This window comes from Bidens hawaiensis, unplaced genomic scaffold (assembly GCF_021521415.1).
Source record: "Bidens hawaiensis isolate Kalapana, Puna unplaced genomic scaffold, B.hawaiensis_p1.1 tig00037217_1, whole genome shotgun sequence".
NCBI classification, from domain to species: domain Eukaryota; kingdom Viridiplantae; phylum Streptophyta; class Magnoliopsida; order Asterales; family Asteraceae; genus Bidens; species Bidens hawaiensis.
In genome coordinates this window covers 47,362-65,788 of record NW_027496491.1, presented here as the reverse complement: position 1 = coordinate 65,788, position 18,427 = coordinate 47,362, and the positions used below count along the sequence as shown (strand labels likewise).

General features: G+C 36.0%; 1 protein-coding gene across 1 annotated transcript; it reads left to right on the top strand.

The window, feature by feature from the left end:
• Positions 1–14,301: 14,301 nt before the first annotated feature.
• LOC143589094 (ras-related protein RABF1-like) lies at positions 14,302–18,072 on the top strand. Its single transcript, XM_077069946.1, has 8 exons — positions 14,302–14,326; positions 14,443–14,522; positions 16,052–16,135; positions 16,311–16,405; positions 16,496–16,601; positions 16,686–16,775; positions 17,624–17,710; positions 17,813–18,072. The coding sequence occupies exons 1-8, from the start codon at positions 14,302–14,304 to the stop codon at positions 17,849–17,851; spliced, it is 606 nt and encodes a 201-aa protein (XP_076926061.1). The 3' UTR covers positions 17,852–18,072.
• Positions 18,073–18,427: the final 355 nt, after the last annotated feature.

Sequence of the window (18,427 nt, the reverse complement as noted above, 5' to 3'; positions counted from 1 at the left end):
CTTGTTCAAGGTGAATCAATTTTCGGTCATAACAGTCACGAATAAAATGAATTTTAATATCAATGTGCTTGGTTTTAGAATGTTGAACTGCATTCTTAAAAATTGCAATGGCAGCATCATTATCACAAAAAATGGGAGTATCAAGAAATTCCAAACCGTAATCCAGCAGCTGGTTTTGCATCTAGATAACCTGACAACAGCAAGCTGATGCAGCAACATACTCCGCCTCGGCGGTCGAAGTGAACACCGTTTGTTGTTTCTTACACTGCCATGAAATGAAACGATCTCCTAAGAACTTGCATCCGGCAGATGTGGATTTCTTGTCAATATCATCTCCACCATAATTGCTATCAGCAAAAGCATAAAGATCAAATTCTGATTGTTTGGGATACCAAAGACCTAACTTCGGTTGTCCCTTCAGATATCTAAAAATACGTTTAACAGCAATTAAATGAGAGAGTTTAGGATTAGCCTGGAAACGAGCACACTGACAGACAGCAAACATAATATCGGGTCTGCTGGCAGTGGGGTACATTAGAGACCCGATCATTGATCGATAGTATGTTTGATCTACGGGACTCCATTCCGGATCAGATGACAGTAAAGGCCTATCCACCATGGGAGTGTTAGCACTCTTGGAGTCTTGAAACTCAAACTTTGCGATCATATCCTCAACATACTTTCCTTGATGGAGCAAAATTCCCGCCGAACTTTGGCGAACCTGTAACCCCAAAAATGTTGTCATCTCACCCAACGAACTCATCTCAAATCTTTTCTTCATAACTTCTTCAAATTCTGCACACAATTCAGCACTGGTGGATCCAAAAATAATGTCGTCTACATAGATCTGGACTAAGATCAAATCTTTTTCAACAGTTTTGCGAAACAAGGTTTGATCAATGGTTCCTCGCTTGTAGCCATGATCTAGAAGATGTGTTGTCAATGTAGCATACCATGCTCGAGGAGCCTGATGAAGCCCATACAATACCTTGTCTAACTTGTAAACATGATTTGGCTTCTTGGAATCAGTAAAACCTGGTGGCTGTTCCACATATATCTCTTCCTTGACCTCGCAATACAGAAATGCAGTCTTAACATCCATTTGATACACTGTGAACCCCATAAATGAAGCGTAGGCCAAAAAATTTCTGATGGCTTCAAGTCTAGCCACTGGAGCATAAACCTCAGTGTAATCCAACCCTTCAACTTGATGAAACCCACGAACTACCAATCGAGCCTTGTTTCGAACAATAACCCCGGTTTCATCTTGCTTATTTCGGAACACCCATCTCGTATCAAGTGCTTTCTTTCCCTCCGGTAACTCAACCAATCTCCAAACTTTCAACTTATCAAACTGATTCAACTCTTCATGCATAGCGTCTACCACTGGGTTCAAGTCTAGCTACTGGGTTCCTGGAGGGCCATGTCTACAGTCTTTGGCTCTATCAGAGATATGAAACAGGAAAACAAACAACTGTTTATATTTTCAGTCTGTGGACACGCCCGTTTCAAGAGGACCTATGACGTTCTCAATTGGATGATCTTTCTGAATTCTTGAAGGAAGTAATTGATCTGAAACATCACTGGTAGAGTTCAGGTTTGATAAATTCACGTCAATGTCAGCAAGGTGGTTCTTCCATCTGGAGGTCGCTGTACTATGTGAGTACGAAGTGCTGGCGACATATTCATTTGGAATGACATCAGGAAATAGTGTGCTCCCGAAAATCTGACGAATAGGACTCTCCACCTCAACTGTCGCGGTATCTTCAGATGAACTTTGCGAATATTCATTTTCTGGAACTGCTTTCGGCTGAGAAACAGATGCGGGTTTATCATCATTGACTACATCATCATCCAGGAGTGGAGAGATGTGGGATACTGCATGTGAATCATCTTTCTCAGCATCCACTGTAGTGCTACATGAAGGGTCTGTGTTGATGACCGAAAACACATTGAACGGTTTGAAGAGTTCATTATAATCGAATAGCCAGTCTAGACCAACACGAGCATGAGTCTCGTTTTCTTCCAACCAACGAACATCATAAGATTCTAGAATCTCTTTGGTAGACTTGTTGTAGACCTTGTAAGCAGTATGGCCCGCATACCCAACAAAGTAGCAATCATCAGTTTTGGCCCCAAATTTCGGAGTAGACTCGAAGTTCAGTAGAGTGCATGGGCAACCAAAAGCCTTGAAGTGCGCGACAGTAGGCTTATGTCCATAGACAATCTCATAAGGAGTCTTCATTTGTGATTTGTTGATTATCACCCGATTCTGAACATAACAGGCCGTATTAATAGCTTCTGCCCAGAAAAATAATGGCAGCTTAGAATCACACAACATCGTCCTTGCCGCTTCAATAAGAGTTCGGTTTCTTCTTTTAGCCACGCCATTTTGTTGTGGTATCCGTTCTAAACTATATTGACGAAGCACTCCCCTCTCTGAACAGAAATAATTTAATGATGCATTCTTGAATTATGTACCATTATCACAGCGTATTCCCTTCAGCTTCAAGTTCAGTTGGTTCTCCATGAGCACTATAAACCTTTTGATCAAATCTGCAGTTTCACTCTTATTCGACAAGAAAAACACCCAAGTAAAACGTGAGTACTCATCAGTAATAACAAGACAATAAGAGCTGTGTGAAAGACTCAAAACATGCACTGGACTAAAGAGATCCATATGTAGCAATTGAAAAACTGATGAGATGGTGTTGATCAATTTTGGTTTATGAGTTTTTCGATGATGTTTACCCAAGGCACAAGCCACACATTTTTCAATAGTAACAAAATCTTTAATGGGTAAGCCACGGACCAAATCATTTTTAGCAAGACGATTTAAATTTTTCGTATTAGCATGACCAAGACGACGATGCCAAAGCATAGCATTATGTTCCGACAGTTTTGAAAACAAAGCATGTTATTTCATCAGGAACATTTTTGTTCATGTCGATCACATAAGTATTATCTTTTCGTTGTGATCGAACAAGAATCCAGTCTTCTGGTATAATGATACCAGGTTTTAAAACCAAACATTCTTTCTTAGTAAAGTGAGTTAAAAACCCTTTGTCACATATTTGTGACACGCTCAGCAAACTGTGCTTCAATTCAGGAACGAAATTAACATTTTCAAATTTTAGAACACCGTTACTTACAGTACCCTTCTGTGTGATCTTTCCCTTTTCTCCTCCTGCAAAGGACACATACCCACCGTTAAAGGTTTGAATGTCGTGTAGTTGGGAAATATCCCCTGTCATGTGCCTTGAACAACCACTATGGACATACCAAGTTCTGATGATATTCCTCCATAGCTGTCCCTGCACAAAGCACGGGATTAGTTAGATTTTGGTACCCAGTCCATAGTTACACTGGGTGACCCTGATGCATTTAAGGTTGTCACGGGTTGCCACGACATGCCCCTTTTATCATCAAACGTGGATTTTTCAGATTCCTTTGCCAGAGATTTAGGCAACCATTTTTGTCTACCATTGTATGATTTGGCATTATATGTACGAATGGTTGTCGTAACCTCCGGTGTTTTGGGGTTGGAAGAAGACGAGGTTGCCTTTTCCACCCGTTTTGGCTTAGAATTTGTGTTCGCGTTTAAAACCGAAGCACCTTTTCTAACCTTTTTTCGAAACATGTTAGGCTTGGTCTGATGAGAACTAAACCTGCCAGATTTGTTTCGGTTCCAATCATCGTCAGAGGAATTAGCTGGATAATGCCTGAATAGTTGCCTGTGTAAATTGTGAGGCCTATAGGTCATATTCCTCTGATAAAATCCGTAATATGGAACATATGGACGATGTGGAAAATTTCTGGCAATATGACCAAGAGTAGCACAACTAAAACAAGTTTGACGTTTTATGTAGAAATCACTTTGGACAATTCCTCGTCTGGACTGGTTGTGTGGACCAGTTTGTTGAAAATTGCGATGGCCCCCTTTTCATTATTCACATTATTCAGTTTATCACCTTGTTTGTCATTAGAGCATCCCTCTTTAACAAATTTAGGTGGTAAGTATTTGTTGGATTTTGAATTTTTAATTTTATTTGGTACCACATTGTCAGAATTCAAACTATTAACCAAATCAAACACACAAAAATCCTTGCTCTTTAAAATAGAGCCCACACAAACAGTCGGAATAACAGAATTTAAACCAGGCAGTTTCAAAGGAACATTAGAAATAATGTCATTATTAAATTCAAAACAAGGGTCATCGTCCTCATCAGTCCATTCCCTGACAGTTACTTTTTCTACACATGAAGCAAACACGTTAGAATCGTTCACTCCTGAAGTGGATGCATTCACATGTTCAGATTTGTCATTCTTATCATGTATACCGTACTTCATGTTCTGTACCTTTTCTTCCTGTTCTTTGGTGACAGGAAGTTGAACATAGTTGTCATTGTAAGGTGGGGGTACCTGGCTGTAGCCTAATCCCTCACCTTCCTTTTCCTTCCACAATAATTGATTATCAATCAATGAATTTACTACTTTATTAGAACCCTCAAATTTTTTAAAATCAAGTTCGGCTCTTTCAAACTTAGCATTTAAGTTCAAAATTTCCAATTTGGAGACTTCCAGTTTAGCAGTTAATTCAGCAATTTCCTGCTTGGCATCTAGGTGGTGACAACACTTTATACTGAATTCAGACTTAAGCTTAGAGAGATCCTTTTTATATGCTTCTATTTTATCTAAGAAGGATTTTTCATTTTTCTTAAGTTTAAAGTTTTCAGATTTTACTCTTTCCATGTCTCTGATAAAGTTATCATTATGAAGTTTATATAAGTTGATTTTATCAACACAATCTAGAGAACATGGTTGAAAGCTTACCTCAGATGAGCTAGAGGGAGTGAACGCCATGAATGCGAATTGAAGTTCCTTGACTTGCTCCTCAGCAGCGTTTTCCTCTTCAATGTCTTCAACATTTGCAAAATTTGCGGTCTGATTTCAAATGTTGAGAGCAGCCATCTGATCCTCCCAAGAGAACTGTTGAGCAATCAATCCCCTTTCACTATTTCCCGAACTCTCACCAACATCTCCCCTAGCATTACCCACTGGAACCAGCACCCTTTCTGTGTTTCCTTCCTTCGCTGGGTTAGTACATTCACGAGCAAAATGACCCGGCTCGTGACAGTTATAGCATCTCAGAGTTTTCTTGTTAAAACCCACCTTCTGATTATTAGGCATGTTCCAATTGTTTCTACCAGTCCTCTTAGTGAATTTCTTGGCACGAAACACTGCCATGGCGATTTGCCAAGCAATATCCATTTCCTCAACATCATCAGGGTGAATCTGATCGAGTTTAGCAGCCACAACTGGTTGAACCAAGTCTCTAGCTAGAAATGCATTATAGCAGTTCATGAACCCTGCCATTAGAGCTATGTTCTCCTGAGTCTCTTTCGGAATGGAGGGAAGCTGGCTTGAGTTCTGACCTTGAGCAGTGCCAGCAGATGAAGCTTGTGCAGACTTGGTGAAGAAAACTGGAGCTTGTTGAGGCGGAGTAGAGGAAGACTGGCCTTGAGTGGACTTAAACATCTGAAAGTTTCCTTGGGTTGGAGGTTGCTGAGTGGCCTTGAACATAGAGAAACTATCTTGAGAAATAAGAGCATTGTTGGAGGCAACGTTGTAACCAGCTGCACTGTAAGAATTCGCATGGTTTATTTCACGTTGCTTGTCGTCCATTTCATATGCCTTGATAGTAGCCATCATCTCAGAGATAGACATTTTGTTGAGATCCTTAGTCTTCTTGATAACAGCAACATTCATATCCCAACTCTTTGGCAATGAGTTTACCAGTTTGTTGTTTATCTCTGAAGTTGCTAGATAAATACTCGCAGATCTCATTTCAGTCACTAAAGATATGAACCTTTGGAGTTGATTTTCCAATGACTCCACCAGAACATGGTTAAACATGTTGAACTTTTGTCGCAGCAAGTCTTGGCGAATTCTTTTCATATCTTCGTTTCCCTCATACACCTCGATTAATTCCTCCCATAGTTCCTTAGCAGATTGAAGTTCTCTAAAACCAAGGGCAATCTCAGGTGAAAGTGCCATGGTTAAAGTTGATAGGGCCTTTTCATCCTCTTCAACTTTGGCAAAATCATCATCATCATCATACTGTGCAACCGGCTTCACAAAAACCTCAGTTGAATTCTCACGTTGATACGTGATGATTTGGGGTCCTCTAACAATGCTTCTCCAGATCTTAGCATCTTTCATTTTAACATACTTCTTGAATCGAAATTTCCACTCACTGAACCCCTCATGAGACAATAGACGAGGTACACAAGTTGTTGTCCCCATTATGGAATCCAGTTCTTGATGAAGTATAGCATTTGATGACGCATTGCTGTTGGTTAACTGTTCCATTTTATTTTAATTTAAGATTAAGTTAAGTCCAGGAAGTTTTATAGTCCTAGTCTAAGTGTCAGGTCCAAATAAAAGTTGACCGAGAACTAATGGCAGCCGAGAAAAGATACCGAGAACAATATTGACCGAGAGCTAGGAAGTCGACAGAGAACACTCTTAGTCAACCGAGAACTCTTGGATGTAGCCGAGAACTGACAAACTTGGTCGAGAATAGGCAGATTTGGCCGAGAACCAACAAATTTCATCGAGAACGACCAAATGCTGGCCTAAAACAATGAAAATTGTCCGAGAACTTCCAGGAAACCCAAAGATGCTTTGACCAGATAATTTTGGTAACAAATTAAATCCCGAAATCTCTGGGATTTGAATTTTAACCAAGATTAGGTCAATTTTCAACTTCAAAAAAAAACTTTTTCCTTTTCCAACGAGAGTATCACCGAAAAATCAACCACAACCACCAAAGATTAAAATCTTGAATCCTTGATATCACAATAACGAGCCTGAATAGGTCTAAGGCTCTGATACCAATTGTAAGTCCCAAATCTGGATCACTACAATTATGATATCAACAATCTAGGTGTTGGTGCGGAATTCCAACACTGGATGATTCAAGAACACAAACACAGTACCAAGAATTTGCTTCAAAACACACGTTAATATTAACGTCGGGTGCTTAAGCACTATTAATACAATACTCGTCTATGATACTAGACGGCCAAAAAAACAAGTGAATGAACAACCCCTAACCCTATACAATGCATTCTATATATATAGGGAACTAACCACTCAAGCCCAATACTAACCAAAAGCCTACCGAGATCCAAATGGATCTCGGTTTACATACATAGCCCAAACAAAACAAACAAACTAAGTACAAACCAAATAACTAGGCCCAACACAACCCACTCACACTTCTAATTCCATTTATTATCCAAACATTAACACACCCAATTAAGTTAACGACACACAGTTAATTATAGAACTTTCTGTTATTTATAATTCTCAGAAAAGCGGATGTTACATAACATTTATCATATTATATATATATATATATATTATCATTCATGAAAATTGGTGATCATCTCACTCAACATGTGTTGTTGACAAACTCTATTTATTTTCTACGCATATGCAGGTTGCCTTTTGAATTGAAGTTTGACATGAAGGGCGTCTATAAAAGACCATAGGGAACTTAATGAAGACTATCTTTATTTAAATTTTGTTTGGATTATTTGTTTTAGATTATTTGTTTGTGTTATGAATATTTGTGCACTATAATCTGAAATAATTAATTTAATAGATATTGTCATTTTATTTTCAATAGTACCTTTAAGCTGTGAACAATCGGCTCACACCCCGGCATTTCCGCCTTAGGTTGGGGAGTGACACACTGTAAAGCCAAAATCTGACTTGCGATATCAATGTCGCGGAATTTGTTAAATATATTTTGGTTAAGCGATTAATTAAAGTCGACGAGTAATCCAGATCCGAAACGAGAGCTTCGGTGCATGAGTTTATCTCCAACAAGGAGAACTTTTAGAATAGTTGTCTTTATCTATAAATAGGGAACATTTGTTAATTTTATATGCATTTTTCTTTTGTGTAATCAACCATCCAATGGGAGCACACATTGGGTGGGATTGGTTCGTTTATTATATGTCATGTTTTACTACCGATCATGGAGTCGTTCACTATCCATATTATATTTATATTATTTGTTCGATCATTTGATTTCACCGCACCCGTCTCAATCGTTTATCAAGAACAAATACCTTCGTTGTGTTAGATCCGGTGTTGGGGGACCTACAAGTGGTATCAGAGCAGGTTGAATCAATTGATTCAACTTTGTTCTCGATATTGAGTTCTAATTCCACGATTACTCGAATCAAGACGTTAATTTCTTGAAGTTTTTGAAGATCCGTTGAAGCTTTGGAAATAAAGGTTGAAGATTTTGGAAATAAAAGTGCTCGAAGTTCGTCGCGTGTCATAGATCCAGATTCAATGCCGATTTCGAGGTTCATTTTATGGTTTTTGTGAAGTTTTTATGAAGAACATGGGTGTTCGTATGTGGAAAGTCATATTTGCAAATAACCCTCAAATTGATGAACATGGGTGTTCGTTTTGCTCAGTATTGACATGAAGAGGTTAGTATTATGTTTAATATGATGAATAACAACTTCAAGTTTGAGATATATATGCTTATCAATGGTGTCAATCTGGGTTTGATATTCATCGGCTTGAATCCCAAAAACAAAAGAAAAAAGAAAAAAGAAAAAAGAAAAAGATGAATCTATTGCTGGCGGCAGACTTTGGTTGTGGCTAGGGTTGCTGCTAATATCACTTTGATGTCACTTGTTCACCATATCTGGTAATTAACATTTTTGCTATAACATTATTTGTGGGCCACAAACTTCCTAGTCCAACATGTTGAACCTGTTGTGGGTTGGGCCTCCTTCTTACCTATCATGGGCTATTGTGCTGGGTTAGATTTTCATCAAACCTGGTATGGGCCGGATTCCTTGATGGACCAGCTGCTTACTTTTGTTTTGGGTTGTTGGAATCAGTTACTTTGGGTCAGTTATAATTTTTAGAAGGGATTGAAGGTAACCTGACCTTTTTTTACTAGAAAATGTTTATTTTTTGGGTTAACCAAAAGAAAGTCAAAATTGATCGGGTTTTCATCATTGTTTGACCGGGCGTTCAAAGCTTGTTATTTATATTATTTTCAAGACGCTCGGGAAGTTCATCCATGGGGTGAACTTCGAACAAATTGGATTAGGATTTGAAGAGGAAATAATAAGTTTTGTCATTCGATCATTGAATCCAGTAATCCAAAATCGACTTGTGGGTATTCGAGATCATCTCATGCCTATATATCTTATGATCTGAGAGGTGGATAAAGAAGCGAGAACTCCTTCAAGAATATAAATAGGTTGGTCATACCTTGAGGATGTGAATTGAAATAAAGCGGCTTCGGTTTTTATCGGGTGACTCGTGAAGATGTGTGACACCGTTAAACAATTGATATCATAAGTCAAGGGGTGATTGTAATGTCAAAAATTGTGACTTGCGATATCAATGAGGCAGAATTCATTAAATATTTTTGGTCAAGCGATTAATTAAAGTCGGTGAGTAATCCGGATTCGAAACGAGGGCTTCAATGCACATGTTTATCTTCAACGGGGAGAAGTTCTAGAATAGTTGTCTTTATCAATAAATAGGGAACATTTGTTAGTTTTATGTGGGTTTTTCTATGATGTAATCAACCACCCAAAGGGAGCTCACCCTGAGTGGGATCGGTTTGTTTATTATATGTCATGTTTTATTACCGATCAAGGAGTCGTTCACTATCCATATTATCTTTATATTATTTGTTTGATCGTTTGATTTCTCAGCACCAGTCTTGATCGTTTATCAAGAACAAATCCATTCTTTGAGTTAGATGGTGTTAGGGGGCCAACAAACACAAAACACTAATCCACTACTCCTAAATTACAGTAAGGAAACATGCTAATAGAAATTGCAAGATGCATGAGACGTGTGAACATGGATGATAGATAGCATAAACATATGCTGCAATTTGGTACCAGGTCATTGTGGATAATCGCCAAATTAAATCAAGATTATAAAATTTTGAATTAATCAAACTCTTATCGAACATAAAGTTTAGTGGATTTAATAATATTTCTGGACTTGACTTTGATAGTATTTGATTCGAAGATGACTCATTGATTCTACGAGTTTTGCGTATGTGGAGAACCGGTGGTTGAGATAAACTCGTTTTTATGATCTTCCAAAGTGATACACGTTGCAAACTCTTAATGCCACCGGCTTACCTACAAAATCCCGCACTTTTAGGTTGGAAGGAACATAAACTACGGCAATACGTGTCCCAATCACCGTTCAACAGGTGTCCTTGTTAACATTTGACTTTCAAAGTCCTGAAAGTCACCCAACTAAATATCCTATCCGTTACAGATTCTGATTATAATCCTACTCAAATCTTTCAGTCGAAAAGATTGCCCAATCAAAGACCAAAACGTGTCCTATCCTTCGTTCTTTTCTTTGGGCAAATCTAGCTCTAATCTACTCCAAATAACAAGGCTTTAACCATCACCCTTTGGAAAATAACACATTGGTTCGGAGAGGCCAAGGCCTTTGATTATAGTAGTTCATTCTATTAAACTTCGAAACCTATATCGACGCTTAAATGCAATTACAAACATGTTCAACTAACTAGTGAGCTGCTATATTATATTTTTATAAACTCCATAAAAGCATTTATTTTCTCTTCAATTCAACACATACTTATCAATGCTTAGTTTTTAATGTTTTATTTTTTTTATATTAAATCAATTTCTTTATATAAATTAATTAACTTACTATAACAAACAATGTAACTATAATAAGTTATATAAAGGTATATTGTATAAAAAATAGTGTGATAGACAAATCATTAAAACACCTCAAGTAGAAGTCATTAATTAATGTATTTAAGTTAAACTAGAGAAAATACAAAAGAAAAATTAATTACCTGACCTTCACCGCTCTTGGAGATGTGGGACACCCTTCCTTATGAGTGATTTTGTCCAACACAAGCTTTACGGATCCATCAACCTAGGCCAATTGCACTCAACAGCTAGTGCATTGGCGATGGTCTAAGTACTTTTTAACATGTACATATGATTTCAATGATTGTTTCTTTTTCTTATCTATTATTTAGAGTTCGACGGTATAAAAAAGAATAAGTTGAAGCTTTGAACCCATGTATTCAAGGGACCTTCAGTTCTTAAAGCTTAACTTGGCGACATTTTAACATGTATATATGATTTCAATGATTTGTTTTTATTTTATCTATCATTTAGAGTTCGACTATATAAAAAAGAATAAGTTGAAGCTCTGAGCCTATGTATTCAAGGGACCTTCAAGTCTTAGAGCTTAAGTTGTTTTTTTAGGTGTTAACACTAAACGCAAAGATAGTATACACTTAATAATTTTATTTTTATTATAATTTATATGTATTTTGTGTGCTCTTTAGAAATCCTATAGAAAGATAGGCCGATCAACTCGGCCCATATTACATTTGTGTATTAATTAACCTTACTTTTTAGATATGAAAAATGGAGATAAGGAAAGAGGTGGAGTTATTTTAATTGACCAAGAAACTTAGGACACATTAAAAAGAATCACGGGTGAAACTTTGCACTTTGCATGGTATGCTATGAGCTGGTTTCCTTGCCACCCTATTTAAGAACATAACTATCCTTTGCCAACTTCAAACGCAAAATGGCTAGATTTACTTGCTTCATTGTGGCAATGCTTCTCCTCCTCCGTCTCTTAACTCCTCCAACCGCCACACTTGACGGTGGTGGTACCACTTTCTGTGGTGTTGCCGCCCTAAGGCCGTTGGAAGAAAAAGGTGAAAGTGTTATATACAAGCCTAAAACAAGCGCGACAAATCAAGGACAAGGAGTAGATGGTTGCTTGCCTAAAGGAATTCGGCACAGTTCGGGTCCTAGCCGATATATAATATATCAAACTCTTAGCGCGAGTGGCATATGTTCGACTATTGCACCCAAACCATAAGATCACTTGTACTGAAGAATTGCTACTATGTATAGATATACAGAATTATACGTACACTAAAATATTATAACTAAACATGTATGTGAAGGTGTAGTCTTATTGATTTTAGGAAAGTCAATACTTCATACGCTTAGATATATTGTATACTTGTTTCATTTATATGTCATGGTGTTTAGCTTGTAAATTTGTAAGAAATTTGTAAGTTCTTTTGTGCCTATCAAAATCAATGACGCAGCATTGGAATATAAGATATATCCATTATTGATATTTTGATGCTATGAACAGAGTTGGGCCTCCATGCTAGTTTAGTTGAACACTTGACCCTACTTTTTAATCCAAAGTATTTGATGAAACATACATTCAATTAAATCAGGTGGCAAAATTGTAAATAGCTTATCAACGCATATAATTTTTAAATAGTTCATGTATTTTTTAAACTTGGACTATAAAATCAATCCGTTTTGTTATCTTTAATTTAAATATAATATTAATAATATATTTAAAAATGGGTGTTAAAAAGTTTATTTTGTTGTACGTCAATGCTATATGAGTATGAATATAAGGCTATGTAATAATGTATATAGGTTGCATTTTTTATGTGTAGTTGTGACTTGAGTGATTTTCATACACAAGTCCTGTAATTATCAAATATATCTAGGGGTGTTGAAATTAACCATACTCGATTAACCCGGCTGAACGAATCACAAACAGTATATTGGGTTGGGTGATATGGTGTTCGGGTATAGGAAGAGTCACAAACAGTAAATTAAACTGTATAACCCCAAACCCGCCAATTAACAAGAATCAACATATACAAATGGTATATTACGAATTACAGATTCAATCAACAAATAAAATTCTCGAAACTAACTAATGAAACAAACATCAGTTGCACAAAAAACGACTGCTATTAAGAGGAGTTTCATCATGAATGTTGAAACCCACCAAAAAACACGTAGAAGATGAAGAACGAGAAAAGCGAATTATGTGTTTTGGTAACTAGTTAAAAAACAAATGAATCAAAAGAAGATCTGTTATTAAGTTGTGGCCCATCACACAAATATAGTCAGCCCAATCCAACTGAACCATAAACCCATATCATTGCCCAACTATCCTTTTTGCATCTTAGTCTTAGTCCATTAAGCTCCCATTTATAAGCATAAGACCCATATACAAAAGATACACATAATGACATAAACATGTAAGCATAATATTTTTTTTGATACAAATTGAAAGTATAACAAAAAAAATACATCATATTTTTTAAAGGAAGACTCAGATTTCGGTAAACAACACTACATCTTCGGCGTTCTATGGATAAAAAAAAACATGTTGAGAAAAACCGATAAAGCGAAATACTGTGTTAATGGCCTAGGAGATAGAGGTAAGAGAAGAAATAATTTATCATTAAGTAAAACGAGTATAACTATTGGTTACTTTTATACCATTTCATCCACATTAATGGTCCGATTCATTCTCACAAGTTATAGAGTTTTACATTGGTATTTCGTATTTGTGTGTGCTTGTAATTTAAGTAATATAATATGAAATAATAAAATCTTTTAATGATGTGTCTGATTAATTAGCTACAATTGTGTGTCTATCTTTACAGTTGTGCATCAAATTTGTCTAGATTTCACACATAAATGAACCGTACAATTATAATAGTGTGTCTAACTCATTACAATAGTGCATCTATATTGTATAACTCGGTATGACAATGCATCTACCTCGTTACAGCAGTGCGTCCAATTCGTTACAAGGGTACATCTAAGTTGTCCAAGTCTGACGCACGAACAAACTGTATAATCACAATAGTGCATTCTAAACTACTTGTAATGTAGCATACCTTCATGCCATCACCTTGATAAAATATATGTAGATCGTTCATACGCATCACACAATTGCAATAGATTCAAGATTATATAATTAAAAGCAGCTAAAAAAAGGAGGAGAAAAAGTGTAAAGAAATGGTATAAGATACAACATTTATAATAGAGTGGAGTGGACAAACAAAATCTTAAATGCACATTATGAATTTTTGTATATTTTTACCGTCGAAAAATCTTCTTAAACCATTTTTTAAACCTGAGACTTTAATAATCCTAAGTCTTAACCATCATCACATGTCGTTGAACTAGAAGGCCGGTTAACACCCCTTTTTCTCCTTTTTCTAATACGTATACAACTTAGGATTTTATGGTATGATTAAAAAATACCAAAACTCTAATAAGTACTTACAGAGATTAAAAACCATCAAAGACAACCAAGAGCTGAAGGCAAGCAACAACAGACAATCAGGTGTAGAAACACCAACACATATACACTACATACCATCAAAACATGGGTTGTTCCTCCTCCCTTCCAGGTATTGATTAATTTAGGGTTTGGGTTTTACTCATTCAATTGATTAATTGATCCAGTCAAACTTTGAATTTTCTTTTTATTCTTGTTGATTACGTCTCCTTGTATTGATTATTGCAGATAGGAGTGGCGGTCGGATAGGTGGACTTAACCCGCCTGCTGCTGCTGATTCTGCAGATGCCAGAAATCTACGTGTTAAGGTACCTGCTTTCTTACAGTTTCATATCATAATAATTGTCATTTTAATAAATACAAAGTAGTGTTTACATCGAAACGGAAACGGAAGCAGGCAACAAGTTAGTTGTTTCATGGACCGATGCTCTAATTCTCTCACAACCTCACACAAAACCAGGAACCAGTTGGTGGTTTTAGTGTGATTAGAGTTATAGAATGAGAGCAAAGGGCTTTTAAGTTGAGTTTGTAATACAAGTTAGGAGGTGTGAGTTTTATAAACTTAACTGAAATTTTGAAGCATGGTCTGCGTAGATGCTTTGCGAAGAGGACCATCGTTGGTTAACTTATATGGTGACGGTCTAGTCGGTGATCAGGGTAGGTGTTGAAATGTTGATTAGCATAAGCACTGATTTGCATGAAACTAGTCAAGTCAACGTTAGCTTGTTTAGGCTAGCCATCCAAGCTTCATCATCCCTGATGAGTAAAACTGTAATAAACACAATGATTCGTTAACCAGCATTCATGACTTTCGGAGATTACAGTTTGCTCAACGTTTTATGCCTATATCCTGAATTATCCCAGTGGCAATAAAGGACTGGAATAATATTTTTTTATAGGAAGTGCACTTGTACACGATTCCATGAATTTATCCAGGATACTTATTGATTATCTTTACTCTGTATTTTATAGTCCCTAACGCCCAAAAGAAGTATTTTTTTTAAGTAAAGATATAGGTGTTGGGTATTGGATGTTGCAGATCTCACAAAAGTATTCTTTCCTAAAATACACTTACGTCTGTCTGTCTGTCCGTCTTGTATCACACATAATATTGAATATTCCTACTTACCTGAAGAGTTACAAGCGAGTTACATGAAACTTGATTCGTGTCTTTTGCAAATGCACCATAATTCTTCATGGTCTATCTTATATCAATTATTTTTAGCATGATGAAGCTTAATGTGAAAACATTAACATGATGCAGCTTTATGATTTATGTCTTTTGAGGCCTTTTCCTGGGTGATTTTCTATAATGGAAGTTCTTTACTAACCTCTGTGTAAAATGGAAATTGCAACTCTCAAATCTGTCTATACTAGCTATGCTTCATTCAGTGTAAAATCCTTCCAAAAAAAAAAAAAAAAACTAATTTCATTACCATTAAAATGATGTTACATTTTGAACAGAGTTTAATTGACTAAATGAAAGTAGTGTGCTGCTTGCTGAAATAAGTCTTGTATCGAGATCTCTTACTATTTCAGCTGAATATTCGATAACTTATAGTCATGATCAGTTTAGATGATAACAGAAAAAGAAAACGGTTAAATGGGAATCATAGTAGGCATAATTCATTCACAACTTGTGAAGTATAATGTTTTCCTAATATAACCTTGCATCAATGAATTGTCAGCAATAATGCGGGATTAACTTTAATGTAGTACGTGTAACTTTAAATTAATGTTTACTCTTTTTGACTGGGCATGTTTGTTTGCTCTTTTATTCAATGATTTTATCCACACTACGAATTTATCAACACCACCTTTTTTATTTAATTTACAGCTGGTGCTATTAGGCGACTCTGGTGTTGGAAAAAGCTGCATTGTTCTTCGCTTCGTCCGTGGTCAGTTTGATCCAACATCCAAGGTTTCTATAATATTATTCCTTTTCACTTAAGAAAAATTAAGATTGATTATAAAGTTTTTATATTATCTGCTACTTTAAATAACAGGTAAATCTTCTGTAGGCTACCATGAATTCATGCCAAAATAATCATCAAGTGGATTTACTTACGTTTACCATTTATTTGTTATTATTTCAGGTGACAGTTGGAGCTTCATTCTTGTCACAAACAATAGCTTTACAAGACTCAACAACAGTTAAATTTGAAATTTGGGATACTGCTGGCCAAGAGAGGTAACATTACAAGATTAAATACTTTTTTATTATGGTCATATTATACTACTTTAACATGATAAAACTTAATTTTCATTGTTTATTGTACAGATATGCAGCACTGGCCCCACTTTATTACCGAGGTGCAGCTGTTGGAGTTGTTGTATATGATATAACTAATCCTCACTCATTTCATAAAGCTCAATATTGGGTCAAGGTTTATTTATTAGTTCTTTTAAACTATTTGTTCATTTTGTAACAGTTTTCATAAATGTGATATAATAAAGATCGTGTTACATAGGAACTACAAAAACATGGGAGCCCTGATATTGTGTTGGCTTTAGTTGGTAACAAGGCTGATCTTCAAGATAATCGGGAGGTGTCGGTTCAAGTAAGAAACATGCTTTCATTTCATGGATTATTTGAATTGAATGGGTCGATTCAGGCTTTGTTTTTATCTCTAATTGGTTAAATGTATAAAAACATTGGTTTAAAAGGAAACATTAGGCATGTAAACGAACCGAACAAACACGAACAGGTGTCTTTGTGTTGTTAGCTTAACTTTAACTTACTGAGCAAGCGATCAAACACAGAGAATTAAACATATTGAGCTTTTTGTTTGTGTTCGTTTGCTAAGAGAAATGAATGTTCTCTGGTTTGTTTATGTTCGTTCGCTAATAGTATAAACGAACGGTTCATGAACGTAAACGAACATAAATGAACAAATATCAATTTGTTGGGCCTAAAGTTAATAAAACTAGACTAAACTGTAACAGGCCTAAGAAACTTAAATGAATATATAGACGAACGTAAACGTGCAGAACTTAAACAAACCTAAACTAACGAACATAAGCGAACGGACAGAGAAACAAATTTAAGTGAGCGAGTGTAAATGAACTAACCTAGTCGGACATTCAAGAACATAAATGAACAAACGGGACATGTGTTCATGTTCGTTCATTTAACTAAATGAACATAATGAACTTGCCGAACGGTTCATGAACGATTCACTAAATGTTTGGTTCGTTTGAAGGCCTAGGAGCTATGATACAGGCCAAATTGGCTGGAGGTCATATAAAGTGTATCTTGAACCCATTAAACCTTCTAAATCATTTTATTAAAAAAAAATAGATTATTATCACAATAGTATAGTATTTATAATCATATTTGGACCACTAATCATTATAAGAATGACCAAATTGCCCTTGTTTTACATTGCCGTGCTTGTTTTGTTCCAAGGACGGAAGTGAATATGCAGAAAAGAATGGGATGTTCTTCATTGAAACATCTGCAAAGACAGCTGACAACATCAATCAGCTATTTGAGGTACTGAATTAACTTGAATATGTTTCTTGTTGACAAGTAAGCTTATTGATATTTGTCGTGTTGACCAGTCTTATGTATATTTGACCTGAGCTTCTTTCACAGGAAATTGCAAAGAGGTTGCCACGACCTTCTTCGTCATGATAACTTCAAAGCTTGAAGTAAAAGTTGTTGCCGGTTGTGTTGTAATCAAGGGAAAGTGTGCTTGTGTATATTTGTGAGATGATGTTTGATGTTTTTTTGGCATTATTAATGTTGATTTCGTGTCGCGTTTGTTGGATAAGATCTGTTACTAAACCGAGAAGGCATGTTTCACCCCCTTTGTGAGCTCGGTTAACTTGTAAAATACGCGCTATTAACTACATACGTCTTTGCTTGCCAATTTAAGTGAGTTATCAAAATGGAACATCCAACTTTGAGCTTCAATGAATCTTTTCTTAAAAAATCACTATTTTAGGTCATATAGTTGCTTGTAGCAAAAATATAACCTTGCAAATGATGTTTTTATTTTCTTTAGTAAAGCTTCATAATAATGTATATTAATTTATTCTTAAGACTACTTTTTACGTGTTTATTATTGATGTTTTTATTTTATGTATTTTCGTACTAAATTTTAATGTAACTATTAAGACTACTTTTATTCACAATCTAACCCAACTCAACTTCTTAATAAAAAATTAATTTCTCTCTTCCACCTGTACAACCTAACCCAACCCAGCT